This window comes from Sinocyclocheilus grahami, unplaced genomic scaffold (genome assembly GCF_001515645.1).
Source record: "Sinocyclocheilus grahami isolate Dianchi unplaced genomic scaffold, SAMN03320097.WGS_v1.1 scaffold50.1, whole genome shotgun sequence".
NCBI classification, from domain to species: Eukaryota; Metazoa; Chordata; class Actinopteri; order Cypriniformes; family Cyprinidae; genus Sinocyclocheilus; species Sinocyclocheilus grahami.
Window position 1 is genome coordinate 2,208,658 of NW_015505229.1, and position 11,029 is coordinate 2,219,686.

The window sequence follows — 11,029 nt, forward strand, 5'->3', positions numbered from 1 at the left end:
TCAAGGAACCAGTAAGGCTGCAGAAATTTCTTATTGTATTCTTTAAATAGCTGAATTAGTGCTCTTCACGCTTTATCACTGAAGCGGTTCATCTGCTTTTTAACCAAATAACACTCATTTTGGTAATATAACAAATAAAAGAGGAAGTCAAATGACACTGGCTAATTATTTCCTCACAACTCACATGTTATGAGAGCTTTCCTTAGGCCACAGCAGCTGATACGAGACCAGAGCTATTACGGATATCCTAGAGAAAAATGGCTTTTGAGTCCAACTTTAGTCACGAGCAACAGGAATTCACGACAGAGAAACTTTGCTTGAGGGAAACCTGCCATCCAGGCTCAATTAAAGATCCTTAGATCTGTGGAATTTTCCTTGCATAATAATATAAAATAATATTTTAGGATTTTACATTTCGTATGTTAATCATTTTTAACTAGCCTAATTAATTATAATTTTGCTATAAAATATATTATAAATCATTTTAAATATTGTATTTTAATTGCATTTTATAGAAGTTGTTTTGATGAGTTTATTTATTAACTTATTAACCAAGAAATGTATTACTAAGCAATTTATTCATTATTAAGTATCTTCATTTTATGCTGCTATATCAGTGCTGCAAAAACAAACAAGCGCTCAAGTTTTGAATGCATTCATGTTTTATTTCTCTGAATACTCAATGTCCTGCGGCAAAGTAAAAATCACATCAGAGCATGAATTGTTTAATTTCTAAAAAAAAAGTTTTTGTACAGTAGACGTATAACCATTACAAGAAACTCTTCCTAGCTGTATTTCACTGTACATCACAGAGAAAACAGGACAGATGGTTGACAACAGAATACTTTCAACAGTTCACAGAGTCCTATAAGCAGTGTAGTTGACTGATCAGAGGGCATCTACAGATCACACAAGAAAACAGTCTTCTCTCAAATGAGCTTCAAAATGAACAGATGAAAGACTGAGTCTGCCCTCGGGTAAAAGGGTTTGCATGCCTGCGTGACACAAAGATGGCTGTTGGGTCTAAAGTTGAATTATACATGCCAGTTTGTAAAGGCAAAAATATGGTGTTTAAAGAAAACAAGTTTAAAGTTTGAAGAAACTGTTTAGTGAACAATTTTTATTCAAAGAACTTAAACATACACATAAGAGTCATATCATTAACATTTTGGATTTTTTAAAGTATATTTAAAAAAAAATACCAACAGATCTGCGGTGATCAAATATAATTCATCTTACGAGTCAAACATAAAGACATGTAATACATGTATACAGACATGTAATGAAATGTATACAGTATATTACATTTGATCGAGGAAGGATTGGCAAAATCTACATCTCAACTGAAATGCTCCTGTGACCTGATGTTGTCTGGTTTCTTACGTGGTAATTCATATAGATTTTGCCTATATGTGTCAGCAGGATAAGACATTTTTCTGGCTCACGTAAGGAGAAATGAGGCAGTTGAGGAATACAGTAAAGGGGGTCTGAGGTGGGTACGAGGAGACTTTGCGAGTGGAAGAGGCATCTGTCACTCTGTTTGGTCTTCATGACTCCTGAGGTACCACTTCCATCAGCTTCTGGAATGTTGCTGTGACAGAGACTAGACAGGAAAAATAAACAATATTATATATTATAATTCGGCAGGGATGCATTAAAGGTGTAGAATGTAATATTGACAGCTAGCGGTTGAAATGGGTACCGCAGTCCAAATTCAAAATATTGTTTCTTCCGCCCCCTCCTCCTCAGACGCTCACGCAACGGGAATTAGCGCAATTTACAATGGAAGGCGATGAGCCTTACACTGTAAATTGGTGAGATGATTAATCCTCGTTTTAATATGTCTCTGGTCATAGAGCTTTTTAGATAGATTCCGAGGCATTTTAGGTCGGGTAGAATCTGTGATCTCTGACCCAGTTCGCTTGCTGGCTTGCATGGCACCCAGGGTGTCAAAATACTATTGGTTAAACTGGCAGTGGGCGGAATCACACAGACCAAAACAAAAACATGCATTCTGACACAGAATGCACATTTTCAAAATAGAATAACTGGCTTTATCGTTGTTTTTCGGAGAAACAAGTATAAGAAATTAGCATGTTTCCTAAATATCTGCAAATGTATTATGGTGTTTTTATGCTTTGGTAGAGTCAAAAATTACATACAGCACCTTTAAATTGACCAAAAGTGTCATTAAATATGTTTCTATTTTAAATAAATGCTGTTTTTTAATTTTGATTCATCTAAGAAAGAAAAATGTATCATGGTTTCGACTTTCAACTTTTTTTAACATTGATAATAATAAGAAATGTTTCTTGAGCAGCAAATCTGCATTTTAGAATGATTTGTGAAGGATCATGTGACACTGAAGACTGGAATAATCATGCTGAAAATTCAGTTTTGCCATCACAGGAATAAATGACATTTTAAAATATATGAAAATAGAAAACAAGTATTTTGGTTGTATAATATTTTACAATATTACAGTTTTTTTTCGAAATGATGATAAATAAATGCTGCCTTGGTGAGAATAAGACTTTTTTTTTTTCAAAAACATTAAAGAAATCTTTTCAGCCCCAACAAAACAGCATGTAATTACTTTTTTATTTTTATTTTTATTATTATTATTAATTGTATTAATTCTGGGTAGGATTCATTAGTGCATGTAATTGTTAAAAAATGTTCACTTCATCTGAATCTTTTTGTTTTAGTTAAATACCATGTGAGACCAAAAAAAAAAAAGCCAATATAATAGCCCACATTTACAATTCAAATTAAATCTCATTGGATAAAAACAAGCCCAATCCTATATTATTTTCCACCAAATATAAATAAACTCTTTAAATCTGTCAAATTATGGAGGTTAAATGCATACCAAATATCTCATGTTGTCTTAAAAAGCAGTGCTGTTGAATAAACACTCATGAACTTTGATTTGAACAACTTAGACATCAAAACCTCAGGAACATTTTAACTGGCTAGAACCATCTCTTTTTCAATGTTGTGAATCAAACAAGAGGAGAGACACTCACAGATGATCTGCAAGAGCCATTTTGGCTTGTTCTGCCACCAAACGCCGAAGAAGTACACAGGAACTCCTGTGGCGATGATTCCAAATCCTATAGCACACTCCACAGGGGTCTTCCAGATGGACACCACGATGAGGAACAGGCAGGCCAATACGAAGGAAATAGGCAGCAGAATATTGACCTAGTGGACAGAGAGGTGGGACAGCTTTGAGAATGTGATCAAAAGTCTATTTAAAGTACAGTCTGAAAGTATAAAGTATGTTTATTAAAGAACATTTACTTCACTTATGAAAGACACACACTGCAGAAGTGTTGAGCTCAGTGTTACTCGCTCTGACAATCACCATTATTCTCTGGCTGCTCATTTTGGTAGGACATCCTGATCTTTGATGTTTGGGTTGTGCTTTCTCTATTTGTATACAATGGACTTCATAGAGCTCTAAGAATGGTTCAAAGCTATTCTTTTTATACCCTTCTCCTGCCTTCTTTCTCCTTACAACTTCATCACAGTTCCCCGGGTAGCTTCTTGTTCTTTGTGATAACCAGACTGATCTGGTTTTGCAGAATGGGAAAAATAAACAATATTATATATTATAATTCGGCAGGGATGCATTAAAGGTGTAGAATGTAATATTGACAGCTAGCGGTTGAAATGGGTACCGCAGTCCAAATTCAAAATATTGTTTCTTCCGCCCCCTCCTCCTCAGACGCTCACGCAACGGGAATGAGCCCAATTTACAATGGAAGGCGACGAGCCTTACACTGTAAATTGGTGAGATGATTAATCCTCGTTTTAATATGTCACTGGCCATAGAGCTTTTTAGATAGATTCCGAGGCATTTAAAAAAAAAAAAAGCCAATATAATAGCCCACATTTACAATTCAAATTAAATCTCATTGGATAAAAACAAGCCCAATCCTATATTATTTTCCACCAAATATAAATAAACTCTTTAAATCTGTCAAATTATGGAGGTTAAATGCATACCAAATATCTCATGTTGTCTTAAAAAGCAGTGCTGTTGAATAAACACTCATGAACTTTAATTTGAACAACTTAGACATCAAAACCTCAGGAACATTTTAACTGGCTAGAACCATCTCTTTTTCAATGTTGTGAATCAAACAAGAGGAGAGACACTCACAGATGATCTGCAAGAGCCATTTTGGCTTGTTCTGCCACCAAACGCCGAAGAAGTACACAGGAACTCCTGTGGCGATGATTCCAAATCCTATAGCACACTCCACAGGGGTCTTCCAGATGGACACCACGATGAGGAACAGGCAGGCCAATACGAAGGAAATAGGCAGCAGAATATTGACCTAGTGGACAGAGAGGTGGGACAGCTTTGAGAATGTGATCAAAAGTCTATTTAAAGTACAGTCTGAAAGTATAAAGTATGTTTATTAAAGAACATTTACTTCACTTATGAAAGACACACACTGCAGAAGTGTTGAGCTCAGTGTTACTCGCTCTGACAATCACCATTATTCTCTGGCTGCTCATTTTGGTAGGACATCCTGATCTTTGATGTTTGGGTTGTGCTTTCTCTATTTGTATACAATGGACTTCATAGAGCTCTAAGAATGGTTCAAAGCTATTCTTTTTATACCCTTCTCCTGCCTTCTTTCTCCTTACAACTTCATCACAGTTCCCCGGGTAGCTTCTTGTTCTTTGTGATAACCAGAATGATCTGGTTTTGCAGAATGGTTTCATTTACTTGACAGATGGCCTGATACTCTCCTCAAGCTTGCTCTGATCAAGACTAGCTCATTGCTAATTTCACTTCCACATTATGATTTTCACTTCCACATTATGATCAATAATTATGATGTCTCTGTCAGTTTTGAGCAATTTAATGCATCCTTGCTAAATAAAACTATTGAATGGTAGTGCATAATTAATTTCTAAAAAAAACACTATTTACTATGAATTATATGTAAAAAAATATATATTTTTAATACCACTTTTAATACTATATTAGTATAATAAAGGTAGAGAAAGCCAACATTACAGGCAGTACTAAGTACAGTGAATGAAACAAACAAGGGACTGTCACTAATGAGATCTAGAATGAGAGAAAGATTATGAGCAATAAGCAAATGGCCTCTTTCACTCCAGTGCCTCCAAACCTCGTTTGATGAACATCCCTCTGTGTCCCTGAGTGGAGGCCACTGAGTGCAATGAGAGACTGAATGTGGATGAATGTGAGAGAAGCGCACAAAAGGGCCTGTGTGTTACCGTTCTGTTGCTGGCTATGTCTGGTTTCAGACAGAGAACACATAGATTATGGCAGGTCACTTCTCATGCATTTGAAAGTATGATCTTGTTCACCCTCACATAATCCATCTGTGTTCACTCACTAGCTCCGCCCCCTGGCTCACCTTAATTGGTCGTTCCAACTCAGGTTTCTTGTAGCGTAACCACATCATGCCAAGGATCGCCATGGCGATGCAGAGCCAATTAAAGAAGCTGAAGAAGTTGATGACAGAGAAAATGTCGTTGGAGAAAGCGTAGAGGAGAGTCATGATGCACTGTGGGGAAAAACAAAAGAAAAGGTTTAGACCGAATCATTATGATCTGTGAATCAGTTCAACCAATTAATTGAAAAGAATCCATTCAAAAGTGTGATTAACTCAAAAGTTGGACATTATTATAGATTCACACCTTTTCTGGTGAATTTCCAAGACTTTTCCAGTCACCTGTGATTATTGAATAAGGATTTTGAAAACATTATAAAACTAATTCGCTAATAAATATTTCAGATTTGTGAATCAGTTTGACTGATTCATTAAAAAAACTGACTCAAAACAATGACTTTTAAAAATTTAAAATTAGAACTAGTTAAACTGATTCATTGAACAAAACTGACTTTGAGAATAATTTGGTTAAAAATTAGAACTGTTTATAAAGATTCACTTAAAAGAGCCAACTCAAAAGAATGATTCATCCACAGATCAAAACTGGATAAACTGATTCATTGACAAGAACATGATTTAAAATAATTATCTACTGAAAAAAAATTTGAACTGGTTAAACTGATTAATTGAAATAAAAAAAATCACTCAAAAGAACAATTTGCTCAAAAATTGGAACAGATTCAACTGATGAGGGATGAGATTGGTTTTGGACACCTACAGTAAAAATAAGTGAAGGCAGAGGGGTCAGCAGGTCAGGGTGGATCATCGACAACAAACTGGGAAGATGACCTTCTCGGGAGCCCACGAAGAACAGCCTAAAAAAGCAAGAAACACAAGAGACTGTTTTGTCCATTAGGTCTGATACAGAACAGCAATATAAACAGATCTACTGTATTTCGAGATAACCTGACCAGTGTTTAAAGTGGAAAAGAATGCAGGGTGACTTTAGAACAAGACTAACCAGACAGATTAATCGAATAAACAACTTAAAGTAAAGTGATCTGATTAATGCAACCTCTTCCAACACAGGATATTTATAACAAGTGTGTGTTAGTGTTTGTGTGCATTACCTAGAAGAAGTAAACAGAGAGCCATTCACAGAGCCAAAGCATGACAGGCCCACAAACACAGGGATTATCCAAGCCATTGGTCCTAAGTGGTAGTTTCCAAAGTCCTAAAAAAACAATTATTATGTAACTTTAATAAACATTAATAAAAAGAAAACATAAAAGTAACTGAGCTAAATATGGAATAGAATGTATCTATGTGGCGACACTCACCACAGCAACAGCCTCAGATGTGAGCATTTGCTCCGGACTGAGTGTGGTGAAGTAGGCCAGGTTTGTCAGCACGTAGACAACGGTGACAATGGGGAGTGAGATGATGATAGCCCGAGGCAGATTTCTGTAACACGTCGGCACATACACTATTACATAATCCACCCCAAATCAAAAACTTCACTATGCTTTTTCATTTATAAAAGTTAAATATATGAAGTTATTTTTGTGCTCAGTTATTTTTCAGAAATGTGAGAGGAAGTGCCTAAAAATACATTTAATAAATGAAAAATATTTAATATACATCTTGAATATTTTTTTTTACCCCTGAAGAAATTAATTTAAACTTTTGATCACTCCACTGAATATATATATATTGTCACGAATCCAGTCCATGCATTTCCGTTCGCTCACCACCAGAGATCACCTGCTTACTATGGACTCTTGCACCACACTACTGTTGCACTTCACCCGGACTACAGCTCCCATCATCCATTGCACTGATTACACACACACAGCTGAATGCACTGATTTCACACACACAGCTGAATCCAATCAGACATGCTACGTAAGCCATGGACTTCCTCTCTCTCTCTGCCTAGTATTATTTAACGTTATCACTGTGATAGCTACTTTACGGAGCCTGCTCTAGTTCTCATAGTCTAATCATAGTCTTGCCTTGCCTGTTTTCCTGGTTCCTGATTCTTTGCCTGTGTATCTCGTATTACCCCTCTCGTCTTGCCCTGTTCAGATACTGTTTGCCCCTGCCTGGACCTTTGCCTTGTACCTTGATTATCCCTCTAGTCTCGCCCTGTTGGATTACGTTTGCCGTCGACTGACCCTCGCTCGTTCACCGGACTGCTCTTGCCAGTTCCTCTACATACCAGACCCATGCCTGTTTCTGACCACACCTTTGTAAATAAAGCCTTGCACTTGGTAGCATACATATTCTTCTAGATTCTAAACTATATTCTTCTTTTTATAAGACTTTTGTTTTTCAAAATATTCAACATATTAAAAAGAGTTATATTCATATCTTTAGGGGTACAATATTGTTTAACTTATGAAAAATATGTATTTATTTTTACAAATTTTATTTAAAATATTTTTAATAAGAAAAATAAAGTAAGTATGACTTACTTGAATGGCTCAATCATCTCCTCTGTGACAAAATTCAAATAATTCCTGTTAAAAAAGAAAACGTAAACAAGAAAATTAAAACATTTAAGCACATCCTGTTCTACCAGTTCAACCGCTGAAGACAAAAAATAAAGAAAATTAGGAAAGAAACTATAATAATATGTAAGAAAATTCCATTTACAGAATGACCGACGAATAGTTTGAATTCTAATAAGGGAATATGTGTGTAATTGTACATGTGTTATCAAAACAACTATATTGTTATGTGGAATGGGATTTTGGACCAATTACATTTCACAAAAAGAGCAAAACAACCAAAATATATTGTATGTTGTTGTAGTCATGGCTGTTTAAGATTTTTTTAAAATTGATTTACATGGAAAAGATAGCTTGGTTCACATGGTGTATAATTATGTTTTACTTAAGATTTCCTAAAGGTCTAATTCTTCCTGTTTTTACCTAGTTCCGCCCAAATCTAGTTCTGTGGTCTTACCATCCTCCATAAGCAAATAGCCCACTGTAAAGAGCCAATCCGATGTTGCCAAAGTCTGTATTGCTTCCTCTAAATGAATTTGCAGGCAGAAGCTCAGTAGTATCACCTGAAACAGGAACAATCAGCGAGAAACATGAGATTACAATGCTGTTGCAAACTATCTGGAACATTCCGCAATAAACTCAACCCATACAAGTAATAATATCCAGGGAGCACTCTGTAATTCCCACAATATTATCCCATGAGAGGAACAAACAAACTTGCATGGAAAAGTTTCAAGGTGGACGACTGTTTCCTGCTATCATAATACCATAATAATAATGTCATAATAATGAGTTTTCAAAATCATCCTGCTGACATTCTCAAGGCTGGTTGTGGGCAGTAGGTCAGTGCATGAGGGACAAGGCCACAGATGTCACATCTGAAAAGCAAGAGTGATGGGAACACCAGAACTAAAGACAAAATGTAAGGTTTGCCCATTCTTGAACACCCAAAGCTCGTGAATTTCCCACTGGGTCAAAAGATGAACAGTGTTGTTTTAGACTGGGGCCTGTTCTCAATCTCTCTCGTGAGAAAGTCAGGGACTTTCCTAACAGAAGATGCCGTAAGAGTACATTAAATTACATTAAATTGATCAAAAACAACAGAAATTTCTAAATGTCACAAAAATATTAACTGTTATTATATAAGAAATGTTGAGCAGCAAATCATCATAATAGAATGATTTCTGAATGATCATGCGATACTGATAGCTAAAGAAATGGCTGCTGAAAATTTAGCTTTGCATCACAGGAATAAATGACATTTTAAAATATATTAAAATAGAAAAAATTTAAAAAAAAACAATTGAAAATAATACAAATATATTTGTACGTGTAGAAATGAACATTTCCCGTATAAATAAATGCTGAAAGTATTGCTTATTGTTTTTTTCATGTTAGTTATTGCATTAGCTGACGTTAACATATAAGTATTATTAAATTAATTGTCCTGTGGCAATGAATTGAGGCTAAAGTAATTTAGGCTTGAGTTGAGTTGGACTCCACCTCCATGAACCCTACTTAGGGGATTTGTGAACATGTCCTCTGTGTAAGAATGACTGCAGCCCAAGGCAAGCTCATGTGAATCAGTGTGATCGATGGAGGCCAACCCCGCCTGGTCACATGACACGGCTGGTGAGGTAAGTGTGTGTGTGTGTGTGTGTGTGTGTGTGTGACTGTATGACTGAGGCAGTCAGACACAGAACGAGACTGAAAACCTGTATAAACTCTTTGTACAAACTTGAGTATTACAGGCTTAGACCTAAGCCTCACAGAACTACGCCAACCCAGAGGAGCCCGATCTCTGTCTGAGAGAAACGCTCCGACAGCAGATCTCAGCTTAGCCTAGATTCAATCTGAAGAGTTCCAAAAAAACAACACGCAATCTCAAAAACACAATAGACAACAATGCAGTGTGTGAAAGTAAGTTCAGTGAGCTGAGTGTCCCATACAGCATCAGTTGTGCAACCGTTGTCACATAAATCTAAACAATTTAATGAGAGGAAAACTAGGGCATCTGGTCAAATGGACATTTACACTGACATACTGGAAAAGTGTATTGTCATATTCTAGTACCAAACAAAATGATTTTAAAATGATGCTTTGGAATACTTGATTCTTATAGTTCAATCATAACATTTTGTTGTAAAATACAAAGTAATAAATGCTTTTTTATTGGCCTTGATCAAGAATTTCCCCTATTTCTTTTATTTTTAAATTTATTATTTAATAATCTATTGTATATGTATTATAAGTTGATCAAAAGTGACAGAAAATACATTTATGTTTCAAAAAATATTTATATTTAAAATAAATGCAGTTCTTTTGAAATTTTTGTTCATCAAAAATATTAAAAAAAAAAATGTATTGCAGTTTTTACAAAACAATAATAAGCAGCACTGATAATAATAAGAAATGTTTCTTGAGCAGCAAATCAGCATATCATTTTATATCATTCACTTCCCTTACAAAAAGTAATACAGACAAAAAATAAGCTATTATTAAATCAAAATGAAGGAAGTGTCACACAACCTCAAAAGTAGTGCTGTAGTCCCACCGGTTTTGTGTTGTGTTTCCATTATGTACGGAAGTTCTAAGCGGCCATGCATTATTATTTTTTTTCCCTTCTTGTTTTCTCGTAATAACGACTTATTTTTCTCGTTATATCGACATAACGAGAGTTGTTTTCTCGTTATAATGACTTATTTTCTCGTTATATCGACATAACGAGAGTTGTTTTCTCGTTATAATGACTTATTTTCTCGTTATATCGACATAACGAGAGTTGTTTTCTTAAAACCAAGGTTGACGTCACTGTATTCTGTTTGCACCTATATCTTTATTTGTGCTTCTTTGAGGCACATTATTGTTAGTTAATAAGCGGGGGTGTTTTGTTTATCTACAGTAGGACAGGCTTCAACGACGTAGGCTATTTAATGTGCCTCTTTTCCTTATTATTAATCTTTATTGTTAATCATTAAATGTATATTGATAAGAAATGTGATTTATATGTAAAGCGTATATAGGCTAATTTAATTCAGTGATGTTCTACAGTGTTGTAATCTTTTGTGTTTTCTACATTTCTTTGTGGAAACCACACAAGCACACACACACACACACACACACATATGC

General features: G+C 35.4%; 1 protein-coding gene across 1 annotated transcript in view; it reads right to left on the bottom strand.

The window, feature by feature from the left end:
* Positions 1-1,240: 1,240 nt before the first annotated feature.
* LOC107583127 (large neutral amino acids transporter small subunit 1-like) overlaps positions 1,241-11,029 on the bottom strand; it is an 18,869-nt gene continuing 9,080 nt past the window's right edge. Inside the window, exons 3-10 of the mRNA XM_016269240.1 lie at positions 8,358-8,463; positions 7,865-7,909; positions 6,728-6,851; positions 6,518-6,621; positions 6,166-6,262; positions 5,412-5,561; positions 4,172-4,349; positions 1,241-1,603 (exon numbers count right to left, since the gene is read on the bottom strand). Of these exons, the coding sequence (XP_016124726.1) occupies positions 1,548-1,603; positions 4,172-4,349; positions 5,412-5,561; positions 6,166-6,262; positions 6,518-6,621; positions 6,728-6,851; positions 7,865-7,909; positions 8,358-8,463 (860 nt within the window). The 3' untranslated portion in view covers positions 1,241-1,547. The remainder of the gene's footprint in view (positions 1,604-4,171; positions 4,350-5,411; positions 5,562-6,165; positions 6,263-6,517; positions 6,622-6,727; positions 6,852-7,864; positions 7,910-8,357; positions 8,464-11,029) is intronic.